Consider the following 17,592-nt stretch of genomic DNA (forward strand, 5'->3'; position numbering starts at 1 on the left):
GCTTGCTCTTTAGCCTCCATGCTAGCATCGTAGGCCCAGCTGCCCTGTTGACTGTGTAATAGCGTCTGTGTTTAGCGCCCCAGTTTAAACATGAGTTTAGTGCTGCTGTTGTTTTAGATCAGTTTTTTCTCTGCATGTCGATGTCTGTGATTGTGACACTGTGTCCCCTCTGTTATAGTCTGCGGTAAGCGTTATAAGAACCGCCCGGGTCTGAGCTACCACTACACCCACACACACCTGGCTGAGGAGGAGGGAGAGGAGGAGCGGGAAATGGAAATTCCACAATCACCACCTGAACACAACCCTGGAAACCATAAACGTAAGATAACTGCTAATCTGGCTTTATTATACACTGCGTTTGTCTGAACATGTCCATGTGCTTACTGTTATTAAGTATTTTGCATTCTGTGTGTGTGTGTGTGTGTGTGTGGATCACTGTTATGTGTTTTTTACAGGATAATCTAAAACCACTATAGACAGAATAAAAATTGTTTAGAATTCTGCAGGTTAGCATTAACAGAAGGAAAAAGAAAGCATTCTTTTACTACTTTAACACGCTTTAGGGTTTAATCTTTATACAATCAAATTTTTCAATTTCAGAGATTGGTCTGTTAAACATTGTACAAATAATTACAAATACAGTATTTCTTCACTGGTATGTTTTAAAAATATGTAAATATTTATAAATATATATCAGACACTTGTTTATGAATAAAGGACAAAAACACATAGGGAAGAATGGGGTAAGATGAGTCAGTGGGTAAGTTGAGCCTCATCCTGTGTCCCCTGGGTTAATTGACTTATCCCACCAGAAGGTATTAAATGTTTTTCTGGTAAACAAATTTTTATTGTATGTTTTTCAGGTTATTAAATAGGGAAAACATAGATTAATTATTTGCAGTGGTCGTGCAGCTCTAGCTGCTGGTTGTTTGCAAGTTTAACAAGGGAAAAAGGACGGGTTTTGGATTTGATGTCCATCATGCTAATGTTAATTTTGGCACTTTTCACCCTTTTTTTTTTTTTTTGATTGATTAATTTTTAATTTGTTTTAGAAAATGTAGAACTTTGGTATCTAGCTAATTGTTTTACAAATGCAAACAGTTAAATATATTGAAATGTAAACCTCATTTGGTTGAAACTTTGAGGGTGTCAATGAACTGATTACTAAATTATTTAAAAGTAAAATAGTTTTATTATTTATATATATATATATATATATATATATATATATATATATATATATATATATATATATATATATATATATGTACATATATATATATGTACATATATATATATATGTACATATATATATATAAAGGTGAATCATATTTATAATAATAAACTTCATATAAAAATAAATATATAACAATAACATTCAGATTATGTTAGGTGGTCAGTTTACCCCCAGATTGTGCAATTTACCCACTGAATCGAGTCAATTTGAGCCACAGAAACACTTTTTTTAAGAAGCCATTTTTTTTTAGAACTTTTAGTCATTGCTTTTCAAAGGCCTCCTACATTTTCTTTGTGTTTTTTATTTTCTTCATTGTACTCAAACAATAGACATTTTCACTGTGAGATGCTTCTGAGCCCAGAGCAGTCCACACCACTGCTGGACAAGGCTTTTGTATTATTCTTATTACATTGCCTTATTCCTTGACGTATATACTGTCATTGCCCCAACTATTGAAATGTCCTGCAGGCCTGAAAGGATATTAATAAATTATGTGTTCTTGCATGGTATGCATTGACCTTTCTGTTGTTTTTTAATCCTGTAGCCCAAAAGGGACCAGACGGTGCTATCATCCCCAACGATTACTGTGACTTCTGCTTGGGGGACTCCATCTCCAACAGGAAGACAGGCCAGGCTGAGGAGTTAGTGTCCTGTTCTGACTGTGGACGCTCTGGTCAGTATCTCTGTGACCTATTATACTGCACCACTCACCCACCTGCAGCATCTGCCCAGTATATCTCTACCTGCATATTTCCTTATTTAAACTGAGTAAGCCTCTGAACATGGCTGCTTATCTCATGATAAGAAGATGATTTAATTTAGTAGTTTCAAAACTGGATGCAGGCAGAAATCATGAAATCATTTTCAGTACTTTTTTGTAGATTCATTGTTTTAGACTTAAAACGTTGTTGGTTTCGTACCAGCACTTGAATGATGATTTGGTATTGTTAGAAATCTGAGTTTACAATGTTCACAATTTGGGGAAATATCAAACAATATATATTTATGCAGTATCAATTCTATGAGGTTATAATTACCAGAACATTTTAGTTTATCTGTTTTTAATGAAAAGTTTTAAAAAGCATAATTTGTTTCAACATTTTCTCATACTCCATGTTTCATTCATTTTACCTCATGTACACTACATACCATCCAGTCATATTCTGTGAGTGTCTGTTTATTTCCTTGTCTTTATTGGGTTCAGTTTTGGTTATGGATGGTATTCTTATTTTGCAGAGGCTAATTTAGAGGGATAATTTAACATTTACATGCAATGCAGATTTAGAGATATTTGTCTCTTCCATTTTTCAGACTATTTGTAATATAAGACATATTGAGGTCTGTGAACAAGTATTGATTAATTGTAACACTTTAGGTTCCCAGTACTCTTACAGAAGATGAGATAGCATTATGCAATCAAGACTGAGCCTGTCAGTTAATTTCAGAAATAATTGACGTTTGCACAGGATAAAGATAATGTGTTGTTTAGTCATTACTTTCTGCTTACTGTCTACACTCTCCATAGTTACCATGGCAATATATGGCATCCCCACATAGACACATAAAAATACTTCTGTGGGAAAGTATAATTGTCATAGGAGACAAAGTTGTTTGGAGGAGAAACGGTGAGACATGTAACTCGTAAGAAACCTACCAGCCGTTAAACATGGTGGTGGAAGCAGCATGCTATTGGGCTGTTTTACAAGCAGCTATGGCTCCAAATACATACTACAACAAACTGCCAAAAATGACGTGTAAACACTTATTAGATGTACTGTATGTATCTTTGTGTAAACTCTTTCTGTCCCTGAAAAAAACAACCCAGTAATAAAATGGCATTCATGTCAGTGATGAGTATCTAAATTTTGCCCACAACATTTATCTAAATCTCAGAGCATGTGCTGAAAGATCATTTGTCCTTTTGTCTAGTAATTTGTGTTTTACAAATCTATGTGGCCTGGTCTGTAGAACAGAGACATTATTTGAAGTTAGGCAGGCTTTAGGACTTCATCACTGTACTTCAGTTCATGTGCTTCACAAAATATTCCTTTATTCTTTCTCATATTTTACATATTTTATGTTTGTTCCTATAAATGTCCTTTTGAGATGTCACTCATTCTTAAACTATTTCCCTGCTGATGGATGCATGGCAGAGAAGATTCAGTAAATATAAGATCTCGCCAGAATTACATCTTATGCAACTGGAAATACAAAAGACTGAAGACATACTAAAATGCAGCACACTAACGGCCTCAGTCTTTCTGTTTAATGGAAATCAATAAGTAGTCATATTAAAACAAATCTGATCATTGGAGATCAGATCGTATCTTGATTGGTCGTATGTCAGAGTGCCTCTGTTGTATTGCCAGTTGTCCGAGCTGAGACGAGTGTGTGAAGCCTTTCTGACTGCAGTGTTGCTTGTGTGTGTTTCTGCTGTGGTGCTGATATGTCCGTCATACATGTCAGCTGGATGTGTGACTGAACCTGGGGCGAAGAGGAAGAGGAAGAGGAAGAGGAGGCCGGCTGGACTTCGGGGCATGTTCGACGACACGTCCGAAAGTGAGGCGTCCACCTTTTGCGGCTTTGAGGATGACGAGCTTGATGGATAACAGCAATGGTCCTCCCCAGTACAGTACATAGATGCAAAAGAAGAATCTGAGAACTGGCCTTGAAGAAAGCCTTGCCACACATTCACCAGCTTTTTCTTTTTGTTTATTTTGATGGTGGTAATAGTGTGCATAAAGGACTTTAGAGCAGAGATGCTTTGCTAATGGAAACTGATGGAAGATGTGGAACTAATGGAACTGATGACTAATGGTTTTCACTGGGACATTAGCAGGGTTTTCTTTTACCTCCTTCTCTCTTTGAGACTCTTTGAGAGAGCAATAAAAAGAATGGATTGGTCTAAAGATGGATTGGTCTATGGGATTAGAATAGAAGTTTTGCCATAGATAGAAAAAAACTGGACTTATAAACTCAGCGTCCTCACCTGGACGTCTTCTTCTAAAGGACTTCTAAGACTGCTAATGAACACTACATGTACATGGTCCATCCTACCTCTGAATAAATACAGTCAATGAGAAGGAACATTGACGGAGCAGAACAGTCAGGATTGAGAAGATATTGCTGCAGCGAAATTGGATGCACTGACCTTTTGGAAGGCGGAAAGAAACGAGAGAGGACAGTTAGCCGAGAGGTAAGAGCCAGCCGGCGTTTACTTGTCCATCTCTCAACTAACAGTGGAGAGCAGTTCCTCTGCAGGACATACCAGTCCTTGTCTCCCTAATGTGAGCTGCTAAACACCTGGCAGGGAAAACATGAAAAGAATGAGTGGCATTCATTGGACATGAAGTGTGTGAAGCATTACTTTCTTTACATGAACTGGGTTTAACCTTCATAGGCTAGAACCATTCTATGTGAATCATATAGTCTGCAAAGTGGTATTTACTTGAAATATAGCATGTAAATTAACATCATTTATACACAGTCAGGTCAGAATATTATGACCACCCTGTTTCTGCATTCATTGTCCATCTTATCATCTTATCACACTGACCATATAGGAGCACTTGTTCTTCAATAGTCTTCAATAATCAGGACCCTACAGGACCACCACAGAGCAGCTATTATTTGGGTAGTGGGTTGTTTTCAGCATTGCAGTGACACTAGCATGGTGATGGTGTGTGTGTTAGTGTGTGTTGTGCTGGTACATGTGGATCAGACAGCAGTGCTGCTGAAGTTTTTAAACACCTCAGTGTCACTGCTGGACTGAGTATAGTCCAACAATCAGAAATTAGCTACAGATTAGCTTTTGTCTCTAAATTTACATCTATAAAGTGAGATTGTTTAAGCGAGTGAATTGATACAGTGTTTAAAAGACTACAGTCTTCGAACCCCGGCTCATGCAGCTTTGCCATCAAGCTGCCGGCGTCAGAGGGAGCAAAATTGGCCCTGCTCCCTCCGGGTGGGTAGATGGCGCTCTCTCCCCACATCACTCCAATGGTGATGTCTGCAGCACGGGGCGTCTGTGAGCTGATGTACCGGAGCCGAGCCGCTGTGCTTTCCTCCAAGCGCGCTGGCTGCTCGGCAATGCTGCATCAGCAGCAGTTCGAAAAGAAGCGCTGGCTGGCTTCATATGTATCGGAGGAAGCATGTGTTAGTCTTCACCCTCCTGGTGTGTTGGGGCATCACTAGTGATGGGGAAGTCCTAATGAGTGGGTTGGGTAATTGGCCGTGTAAATTGGGGAGAAAATGGGAAAAATTTGAAATAAAATAAAAAAAAAAAGACTACAGTCTACTTTATTACAGCACTACAAAATGTCCTATATGATCAGTGCAGCTAAAATGGATAATGAGTGTATAAACAAGGAGGTGGTCATAATATTCATTCTGACTAAACTGTTTATGTGCTGTCTCATTTCATAGTGCACAGTTCTTAAGCCTCTGCCATTTTTGACAGTTTTGAAACAACATTTCTCACTCTATTCACTCTGTTGTCATTGCAGAATTACAGTATTGTTCACATTGCAGTAAATCGCTTATTGTCAATTCTTGTGGAGTTTCTACATTGTTAATATCCAACACTGCTTAATACAAATGCTGGTATTTATCTGTTTCTATACTGCCTGTCCAAAAAAAAGTCTTCACCTGGATTTAACTAAGTAAATGATGTGGGGTAGATGCTGCAGTTGTTCAGGTCTTGGTTCAGCAACAGAGGTCAGCTGACTACCTGAATATCCTGAATATAGAACAGGTTATTCCATCAATGGATTTTTTCTTCCCTGATGACACGGGCATATTCCAGGAAGACAATTCATGGGTCTGGAATTGTGAAATAGTGGTTCAGGGTGCATGAGATCATCATTTTCACACATGGATTGTTCACCACAGAGTCCAGACCTTAACCTCATTGAGAATCTTTGGGATGTGCTGGAGAAGACTTTGTGCAGCGGTTGGTCAGACTCTACCATCATTAATGCTGCAAGATCTTGGTGAAAAATTAATGCAACACTGGATTAAAATAAATCTTGTGACATTGCAGAAGATTATTGAAACAATACCACAGTAAATGTGTGCTGCAATCAAAGCTAAAGACTGTCCAACCAAATATTAAAGTGTGTGACCTTTTTTTTGGGCAGGCAGTGTACATTTGGGCCTCTTTGGTTGTAAAAGCATACCGTTTAGTCTAATCCCTGCTGCTCCCTCAAAGCTCTGCTTGTGTTCTTTTAGTATTATTTTAATCAGTTGAGTCCAGCACTGCGTTGTGGTAGCAGCTGGACCTTGTTACAGTACGTTCCATTCTAGCTCAGCAAGAAACAATAGCACCAGGGCTAGAGTTGCACTTACTAACAGTGTGCCTGGTGAACATACATATTGTACCATTTAATGGCTGCATTGTTGCTGCACATCAAACTGGGTTACTGCTTTTCAGCCCTTTGCATCGTTTTTTTTTTTTTTTTTTTTTCAAATTTTTGGAAAATGAACAGAACATTATGATGGAGTTTTTATTTCTGTAATTCCAAAGCTTGTTTATTGCAAATGTCAGAGACAGTTGACGGACAGGACATGTTAGAAAACAACATCCTTTTACCATTCAAATGAGTGGCCAGAGGTTTATTTTTGCTTGATGTTTCTACACGAGCTGATATAGATGTGTATGTTTTGTTCTATATGTGTGTGTCTGACAAAGAAAATGTAACTGGGCAGGTAAAAGGACATACTCCACAAGCTTTCAGGACAGGGAGTCTTGATTATCTTTACTGGTTTCTCATACAGGAGAGGCCTGCTGCTCTTTCAGTCGGATGAAGGCAACAAATACATGAATAGAAACAATACATAGAGTTAGTAAGAGAGAAAAAGAGAGAGAAAAGAGAGACCTATCTATACAGGAGTACAGATAAACAAATGGCAAATTAATAGATAGTGACGGCTATTTTCTTTTGCTTTTCCATTTTGTTCTGTCAAAATAAAACTAATTTAAATGGTCATTGTGATTAAAACAAGTAATGTTAAAATATGTATGTAATGTGTAAATAAGTATAAATTACAGCAATCCCTTAAACTACATAAAAATATTCTGCCTCCTGTTTAAAAGTGACTATTGCACTCTGAATCTCAGGTCCAAGCTCTGTTTACTTTATATTATTATTATCATTATAATCATTATTATTACTGTTATTACGTTTGTTTAACTTTATTTATTTAATCACTCTTATTCTTTGCAGGCGTGAATGTCACTTTTGCTCATTTTTTACTGTGTTGATCTGGCCATTTGAAGTTGGTGTGGGGTGCCATGAGGAGGGGTATTGGAGGGTGGGGTTATGGGGTGAAACTGTAGGGACAGGGGTTGCAATGTGAAATGTATGATTGTCTTCTCTTTCTATTCCTTCCTTTCGCCATTTTTTTTACCCCCACCCCCCTTTCATGTCCCCTTTTTATATACTCTTATAACTTATCCAATTTAAATTACAATAAACATTTGACAAAAAGTGACCTTTGCAAAATATGGCTCTTGTTTATATTCCAAGATTGCCAAGAGCACTTATGTAATGGTAAATACAATGTATCCAGAAAGTATTTAGACCATATACATAGTTTTTATTTTTAGCACTCTATATTCCATAATAAGGAATGAATACAGACTTTAGAATGTTTTGCTGATTTATTGAAAAGAAAAAAAAAACTTTTGCCTAGATATTTTAAGTATTCAGACCCTTTGCTTTGGGAGTCTCTTACTTCTCTATATCATCTTTGAGATGTTTCTACACCTCTGTGGAATATCCTGTTAATTGGACATGATATTAAGTCACAGTCCTGTCTATATAAGGTTTCAAAACTAAATCATTGTGCTTTAAATCTCAAATTATCTCTCACATTTCTCTTTTTCCTTCTAGGCCACCCGACTTGCCTTCAGTTCACAGACAACATGATGCAGGCTGTGCGTACGTACCAGTGGCAGTGCATCGAGTGCAAATCCTGCAGTCTGTGCGGCACCTCAGAGAACGACGTAAGAAAAGCACAGTCATATTTTATTATCACATAAAATTGTAACATGCTCACAGACTCACATTATATATTGGAAAATAGCAAATATTGGATATTATTACAAAATATGATGACATGTATTTAGTATTAGTAGTATTTACACACCTATGCCTGTGACATGTACATAAGCACCACTTGAGTAGTACAGCATGAAGTTACCAATAAAAACACACTCATATGTGTTTTTTTGTTTTTGTCATTTCTAACATCTTTTTGAATACCCTGCTAATCACAAATTACATCTCCTGCAGGATCAGCTCCTCTTCTGTGATGACTGTGATCGTGGTTACCACATGTACTGCCTCAAACCTCCCATGACTGAGCCTCCTGAGGGTAAGATCACACACGTCTGCAGATACATCAGTGTATAGAGTTTAGCCTTAAAGATTAAAAGCAGTGTTAAATCCCACCTTGACAGGTTTTCTTGTACATGTGATATAGAGTTAATGTAGCATTGTCAATCTGTTACTTACACCTATCTTGTATTAACACTGACAGAATCTAAAGTTTATCATATAGGCTTACACTACTGTGCCGCTACCATTTTGGTGTCAGTGTTGTGCTAGGAACAATATCTGGTCCTTGGGTGATCTCTTTTCATTGATGAGTGGGGAAGAGGGGGTTGTTTAATTGTGCAGTAATAATAAGGCTGTAGTCAGTAATTGTTAAATTGCAAAATGCACCCATAGAGTATACACTGGCATGCTATATATATACTATGTGGTGTACAGTGGTGTGAAAAAGTATTAGCCCTTGGCGGCAACAACTACAATCAAGCTTTACCAAATAGCTGGTAATGAGTCTTTCACATCTCTGTGAAGGAATTTTGGCCCATTTTTTTACAGAATTGTTTTAGACTTAGACTTAGACCTAGACTTCCTTTATTGTCATTCTTAATACACTCCTGTATGCAGAACGAAATTTCATTGCATTGACTCGCAATAGTAAATAACTAGCACTCAGTTTAGCATATGACTCAGAGTTTCCTTAAATTGACCAAGGTTTTAGGAGTTTAACAGTCTAATAGCTCGGGGGGAAAAAACTGTTACAGAACCTGGTGGTCCTGCACCGCATAGTCCTGTATCTTTTTCCAGAAATAAATGTAATTAATTAATTCAGACACATTCAATCAGACTGTGACTAGGCCACACCCAAACCTTCATTTTGTTTTTTAAGCCATTCAGAGGTGGATTTGTTTGTTTGCTTTGGATCATTGTCCTGCTGCAGAACCCAAGTATGCCTGAGCTTGAGGTCAAGGCCGGACATTCCCCTTCTGGATTTTTTGATACACAGCAGAAAACATAGTTTCATTTATCACAGCAAGTTTTCCAGGCCCTGAAGCAGCAAAACAGCCCCAGACCATCACACTACCACCACCATGTTTTACGTTCAGTATAATGTTCTTTTTCTAAAATTACGTGTTAGTTTAACGCCAGATGTAGATGTAGTGTAAATATAAGAACGAATAAAGAATAGAACCTTTCCTGCAGTGTGATTTCTGAAAATGTAGACATTATGATGAAGGCTTTAGAGCTATTATCTTCAAATGAAGAGAGCTAGGAACTGTAACACATGTTTTCTTCATTTCCTACAAAGATAAGAAATCCGGAATAGAGAAATTTATGGTGAAGCCAGTACACAGTATGTCTAAAGTATACTATACATCTTCATAGCAATGCTGCACAATCTAGTAGAGAGCCTTCTCTGGACATTAGAGACAATTAATCCAACAAAGGCAGACTAACTAACTAAAACTATTTTTTTAATGCCATAGATTTAAGAAAAAACAATGAATGAACAAGTGTTCCAGAATATTGTCCATATTGTGTACCTTTCACGTGGCTATAGCCAAATAACCCAATAAACTGGGTGTTCAATGTATACCAGCATTGTTTCCTGCCCCTGTTTTAACTCTTAATACTTTCAATGTATCGGCAGGGAGCTGGAGTTGTCATCTGTGTCTGGATCTTCTGAAGGACAAAGCATCTGCAAGTGGAGAACCATCAGTTGCTTAAAGAGGGGCAGCTTATTCCACCTCAGCACATTTACAGCAGAATCACAGCACAGAGCAGAATCAGGACGGGGGTACACACCTGTTTCTGCACAGTTTCAGCTCCTGACTGAAGTGGCTTTGGGAGCGTCTACCTCTGTAACGGTCACCGATCTACACAGCACAAGCAATACACACAGCTGGACACTTCATGAGTCACGAGACCGAGCACTCAGCAGTCTACCTCTCTATCTCTCCAGCATACACACAAACACAGAAACAGCTCATGCTGATCAGCACTACAGCGCAAACACACTGAACCAGTCCAGGTTTTTTTAAAGAACAATCATTTCTGTCCAACACAACTGAAGAGCATGTACCAAAAAAAGACTCATGATGCAAAACTGATGTGATAGAAGCTAGTTTCATCACTCAGTTCATTGTTAACATGTTTCATTCAATCCAGGTATCTGTAAAATAAATGTGTTAGGCTATTAATTACTGTCATAATGAAGCAATAATAGGATTGGCAGATCTTTGCCACGTTCACCTAAGGTACAGAACAGTCAAAATAACCTGTTAAAATAACCCCCAATTCATTATTCTTTGTTTATATCACTTTTTACTATATTTCCATTTCTGTATATTTAAGCAAAAAAAAAAAAAAACATTTCACTTCAGTATGTGATGCAAGTTTTCTCACAGCTGTTATTAGCTTGCACTGAGTGACTGCTATGAAGAAGAAAAATGTGAGTAGGAAAAGGTGTTACATAAGTAGATAGATATTAGGACATTGGATTATTGAACGCTTGTGAATGCAATCGTAAAAGCAGCAAAAACAAAAATCATCTTAGCTACGTAAAAAAGTATATATTTAATGCTATACAGAGTTACTATCACTTTGTCAGGACTGGAACAAAAACTGTCGTTTTGTGCTTTTTTTCATTGTATATCTTTCACAGACAATCATGATTTAGATTAGTTAGTTACAGATGTGGGCAAAATTTCTTGGTACCCTTCCACACAAAAATTAAGAACCTACACTTTTCTTTAAATTATAAATAATAAAACAAATGAACCTATGACACCTACAGAAATGATGGGACTCTTAAGCCCTGAAAAACATACTTTAAACAAGGACCCAAATGCAGACAGGATGCAGAGCTACGCAGACTGGGGTTTACATTTTTGAATGTAGTTGCATTCAAAAATATGCCACAATGCATTCTGAGCGTTACTACAAGGGGCATTTCACTGACAGCCAAGTTGTCTTTTGTTGCCATGGTGTTTTTTTCCATTTGCCTGTAATAATAGTAAACCTACAGAAGCTATGATTTGTCCTGTGTGCTACTTCACTATTGTACTTAAGAATTAGTATGATTGTTTTCTCCAACTTCCGCTTTTACTTTACTACATATTTTAAGTAAAATATGAGTTTAATACTTTTAATCCAAAACATTTTTATGTGTTCACTACTCACCGTTAATCATTACAAAAATAAAAATGTTAGGAATCATTCTCACATTATCACTAAAGACAAAGCGGTAGATGCTCTGCACTGTTACCGGGTTTGATGAAGCTCCTCATCATTGAATGAATCCAGTGATGAAGCTAATACTTTTCACTGCTTTCTGTAATAACTACATAACACAGTACAGTACTTTTATTTTTAGTACTTGAGTACTTGAGTAGTACATTTTACAATAAACTACTTGCAATACATAAGTACAAAAATGCAGACTATTTTAGTACTTCCATTGACTTTTTTTCAGATGTTTTTGATAAAATCTGAGTATAAATCTGAGTCTCTAGTACTTTATACATCTCTGGTTTTAACCAACACAGTAATGTGAGAATGCAAGTTGTGTTTGTACAGCAAAACCAGCATTTACATCCGTATGTATGAAAATTGACCAGAAAATAGACATTGATAGTTATTTCACCTTATAATATGACGTGTTTAGTTATTTCCAGTGTTCACTGGGTTCAGATCAGGGCTCATAGATAGGTCACTTCAGTATAGTCCAGTGTTTTGAACTTTGGACTGAGTGATTTAAACTGTGCTCCGGGTCATTATCCTGGGTCAGGTTTAATGACCTGCAGAAAAAGACACTAAGCACAACACATTGCTTAAGATTGTCTTGATATTACTAAGATTTAATTATGATTCCAATAGATAGCTCCATGTTTACAGTAGGTATTAATGCTCTATTATATAAAAGTCAGCATAGCAAGTCAGTACACATTATAGCAAATTCTTCTTCCATGGAGCCCAAAATGCACAACCACTGATGAACCATGACCTTGGAGTTTAACTCTTATCTGTTTGGAAATTTCCCCTGGCTCTTTGTCTTTCACTCACATTATCCCTCTGTTTTCTCCTGTGACCACATCCAGGGAGGCTGGCTACATTCCCAGGGACCTTGAATTTCTGAATAATATGTGCAACTTTAGTCACAGGAACATCAGTCTGAGATACTTTTACAGTCTTTACTTTTAACATAAATGTCTAAAATTAGCAGATTAAAGACATGTGTGTTAATAATTTTGAACAAAAACGCTAAACCCTAAACCTTAAATTTAGCCTTAAACCTAACCATAAAAGAGTAAACTTAGGCTTAGGGTTGGGGATAGGTGTAGGGTTACATTTAACTTTTAACTCAGTTGCATTTAATAGACATTTAGTTAGTTGAATCTTATTTGAGCATCTATGAGGCATCTACAATAGATCACCCAGATAAAGCATGTCCCTTATTTTCAATAATGTTATTTTTTGTTTTGCTTCAATCAATTACATTTCAAAGGACCCCTGCGGAAAATATATATTTTTATTTCTTCAGTTTCCAGCAGGAATGAAGCATTGTTTTAATGAGCTGTAGGGGTACCAACAAATCTGCCCACCTCTGTGTGTAGTTTTGTATGTGTTGCATTTTGATATTCATTCCAGTTGTGCTTCCCCATGCCAAGAAAACCTGGATTTTTTGTGCATGCTGTGTTTCCTTCTAAATCCTGCGTCTTGATCTATGTTTCTATTTGTGTTTTTTTAGCCTGTGCGAATAGAAATGACTGTTCAGCCTGCATGTTTTCACTTGCATAGAAAGGAACAGATATGAAGAGAAGAGAACTCCACACTCGTCCTTTTGTAAGTGTTTGACTAATTGATGTGTTGGAGAAACATTCCATTGTAGCAATCACTCCTGAAAGTTCTGTAGCTACCTCCCCTCTTTTGTAGGGGGAAAAGGGTGCTTAAAAATTTTACACCTTGCAGAGTGAAACATCTGCTCGCTCCATTTTGTATTTCTTTGTTCATGATATATTAGCATCTCTATTTCCATCTGGATATTCTCGCTTGTCGTCTCTCTCTCTTCCCTCCTCCGGTCTGTATAATGCATTAGAGGCTCTATTTTCAGAGCCAATTTATCAAGGCAAATCCTCCGAATCCTCAGATCTGCTGAATATTTCATCTGTTTCTGGCAAGGACTGAGCTACATTGATCCTAGCGAACAAAGAGCTTCAGGAGACACTCTGATCAGATGTCATGGAAAGTCAGGAAACATGAATGAATATATACCAATTTGAAGGCAGGATAAACAAGCTGATTATTCTCATTAAATTAGACCTAATTTACTGTTTTTTTTTTTTGTAATTTGTTTTTACCTCTCTTTCACATGTTGTTAACAGATTCTTGTTGTTTTTATTGTTTGAAGTATAATAAATGGTTTAAAAATGTTGGTTGCTTTCTTTAATAGATTTATGATGGATTTAGTTGCACTTCTCATATATAACACTGGGGGTCAGCATATACAAAGATAATCTGTTGAAGAACTAGAGAATGGACATTTAGGTAAATATATTATACCATTTACATGCATGCATTCAGAGTAAAGATCCAATATTGTTATCATTTTATAATGTCATTTAAGCAGCAGCAGATACATGTAATTTCTCATATATGAGAAATGAAGTGTCTTTGTAAGGTATCTGACCAGCTTGACCCACCAGCTTTTGCACAGAACGACTGCATTAAAGAGATGGAACACTTCTTTCACAAGCTGGAGTTTAAATTATAGTGGTGGGAAGATCTTTATGAAACAAGCGCCCAAAGGCTCTTATAGACGTTCAACAAATTTGAGATGTATTGGAATAATTTTCATTTTTAAATATAGCACTGGATACCCACAGGCCTGTACTTTTCCTCTAGCTGGGCCTGTAACATGCTTCAGTGTCTGGGGAGACCTAGTATCTAGGTGTAGTAATTTCCCCAGAGCTAGGAGAGTGAGGACTAGCACATGCCTCCTCCGATATGAAGCTAGCCACCACCTTTTGTGGAACTCACCAACGCGCTTAGAGGAAAATGCCGGAGCTATGATGCATTATCTTATGTCTGAGCAACAGATACTGAACACATTGCTGGTTTTAATTAATTTTGCCATTTAGTAATTTAACAAACTAAATGCATTTGCCTTTTTTAAGAAAAAGGTTTAAAAAAAACTATTTATTTCTAGTTTATGTACAATATATATTTTTTTAAATATACCCAAAATAATAATAATAATAAAAAAAAATAAAACTAAATTTGTACATAGCCACTAATGTAAAAAGAAAAAAAAGTTATGCATGCCACGCTTTAAGGATTAAGGTTTAAGGATTAAGGAGTGAAAACAAGATAATTTAGTTGTGAGAACGATTTATATGGCCAGCATTGTTTTTTTTTTTTGTAACATGATGTCTCCACAGTGGCTCAAAAGTTGGAATTTGTCTTTTTTCTTTTTGGAGAAAAAGCAATTATACCTACCATTTTAAAATACTTAACACTTAACTAGTGCTGCTAGGTGATATACCAGTTCATACGGTATACCTGAGGAGAATTTAGAACTTGTATTCATTTTTCTCACACCGCCACACCACTATAGGCGCTGCGGAGCACTGTGTAGAAGAAGCAGACACACTAGCCTGTTAGCATAACAAGCTAACAACCTTCAAGCTCAGCTCTGTGCAGCCAAATGCTCGTTTTGCGCCATACTGTCTGGAGAAATTAGATCAGCATTGTAACAGAGTTTCTGTTGTTGTGTCTCACTGTATGAATGTTTTTTTTATCCCAGTAAAATTAAAAGTAATTATAGCCTTTTAAATATATAAATACTGTAGCTTGAAGGATAATTTTAATGCACACTGATCTGAATGTATTCGTTATCTGAAGAAAGAAGGGAATTGTGGCTGATTTTAATACATTAATGCCTGTAATGGCTTCAAGAATAACATATTGTAAATTGATATTAAACTTGTGTCTAACTTGTGAAATAGAGCTTTTAAAAATATCTCTTTTTAGGTCCATTTTACGTATTTTAATATTTATGAATGAATATATAAATTTAATGAATTTATATTGTTTATGGAACTATTTAAAAATAAGCCTTAGTGTTTTATAGTATTTGTACTCCTAACAGTACAGTAAGTCACAAACCTATATAAAAGCTAATTTTTAATATTTAATTATAATTATAAAAATACTGTGATATACTGTGAAACCATTAGAATCTTGAAAAAAACACAGTGATATGCATTTTTGGCCATAATGCCCAGCGCTATGCGTAACATTAAAAAAAATCTAATTTTACCTAATTTTCTACCCAATTTGGAAGGCCAATTACATAATCCACATTCATGTGAACGCCCCCAACGCTGTGAAGAATATTACAGGCGTCTATCCATACATGTGAAGCCAGACATCACCTTTTTTTTAAAATACTGCCTGTGCTGACCCACATCACACTAGGAGTAATGAGGGGAGAAAGCACCATTGACTCACCCAGAGAGAGGAAGGCCATTTGTGGCCATCAGCATGCTTTGGGATTCAAACTCACAATCCTCCTCAGAACAAGTGTTAACCAAAAACACAATGATAAAACCAAGAACAAAAGCAGAAACACTCCAAATGGATACTGAATGTTTATTGGTTGACTCTGGACATAACGCCCTTTCTATTCATCACTGTGTTCCACTAATACTCTTTTTTTTTAATCTTTGAAAAAACTAAAAGCTGTAAAGAAATATCCTTTAGAAATATCCCATGCATAGTTTTGTGCTTCGTTGCAGCACTTGTGCCTCTAATTATACTCACTCTCAAATGTCTTCTACTCAGCATTCTCTACAGGCAGAGCTGCTGCTATATGTATACATACAAACATACACACGTACGCACTGTCTCCACCGTTTCAGTCTGAATGCACTGTTACGAGTCCACAAAGCAGTTCTTGCTGGAAACGTGTTCCACAGCGCCTCTCAACCAACAGCTTACAGCTAACAGACAGTTAGTGAACAGAGTATTGACCAATGAGGGCTTCCGCTGCTTGTCCTCTATATATATGCATGTCTGGCAGTGATACACAACTTCTGTCAAGTGGCAGCAATATTAGGCTAAAACAGTCCAGGTCCAGCAGATTATATGAGGCAGCGCTGAATAATCCTAAAAGTCCGCTGGCCTGGACGCGGCCCTTCACTATAAGCGGTCCTATATTTGTGCAGACCATCTTTGGGGGGTGTAATATAATAGACGGTGTGTTTATCTCACCTTTGTAACACTACTCTTGAAGCATACATCTTTTACATTCAGACTATATTTACATTTTCATTTGGGCAGGCAAGCTAGATGAATACATTTAACATGGACCAGCTACATCTGTGGATTTGACACATATATATAGTTCTATATTAGGTTTAGGTAGATTTCTGTTTTTAGATCATAGCTAGGATGCTTTGTATAAAAACAAATACATATGCAGATGTCAGAAATGTCATTTTCTCATTTGTTTGGTCTTTGTGCTATTCTAATATACATATTCTAATATTCTAATATCACTGCATAAAAATGATATCTTGGAAAGCCAACAAGAAACATTTGAATGCCTTAATAGTTTGCACTTTGTGTGGCTCCTCAAATACAAGAGAGAATTCTTAGAAATTGTTGTAATTTTCAATAATAAAAGCTGAAGAACTTTCTTTAGTATTATTATGGAGTCTGCCATGTCCAATGAAGTGGTCTGAGCAAAGTGATGCAGAATCCTGCATATTTCAAGTGTTGCGCATTATATTTTTAATAATGTGCATTACAGGGCTGTTGTGACCATGTTAAAAGTCTTTGACATCTAGTCAGATAACATTTACTTAAACCCTAATAAAGCAATTGGCTTTGTCAGTGTTTGTGTTTTGAGTCAGACAGCTCAGAGAGTCACTGTTTAATGAATCAATTGCCCTTTGATTCATGTATTGACTCAAATGAAGCATTCTGTGCTGCTTCAAAACAGAAGAACTGCTTGTTTCC

The 17,592-nt window shown here is 36.7% G+C and overlaps 1 protein-coding gene across 4 annotated transcripts in view; it reads left to right on the forward strand.

Annotated features, from left to right (window-relative positions):
- dpf3 (double PHD fingers 3) overlaps positions 1-14,002 on the forward strand; it is a 48,195-nt gene extending 34,193 nt beyond the window's left edge. For 3 of the 4 annotated variants that reach the window (XM_007231515.4, XM_022663289.2, XM_015600801.3), the window contains 5 exons: positions 179-319; positions 1,782-1,910; positions 8,131-8,243; positions 8,533-8,614; positions 10,220-14,002. In XM_007231515.4, coding sequence (XP_007231577.2) covers positions 179-319; positions 1,782-1,910; positions 8,131-8,243; positions 8,533-8,614; positions 10,220-10,296 — 542 coding nt within the window. In that variant the 3' untranslated portion in view covers positions 10,297-14,002. Of the gene's footprint in view, positions 1-178; positions 320-1,781; positions 1,911-3,703; positions 4,434-8,130; positions 8,244-8,532; positions 8,615-10,219 lie in introns of those variants that run through there. The other variant, XR_452898.3, reaches the window with a different exon arrangement.
- Positions 14,003-17,592: the final 3,590 nt, after the last annotated feature.

The sequence above is a fragment of the Astyanax mexicanus genome, chromosome 1, assembly GCF_023375975.1.
Source record: "Astyanax mexicanus isolate ESR-SI-001 chromosome 1, AstMex3_surface, whole genome shotgun sequence".
Classification (NCBI taxonomy): Eukaryota; Metazoa; Chordata; class Actinopteri; order Characiformes; family Acestrorhamphidae; genus Astyanax; species Astyanax mexicanus.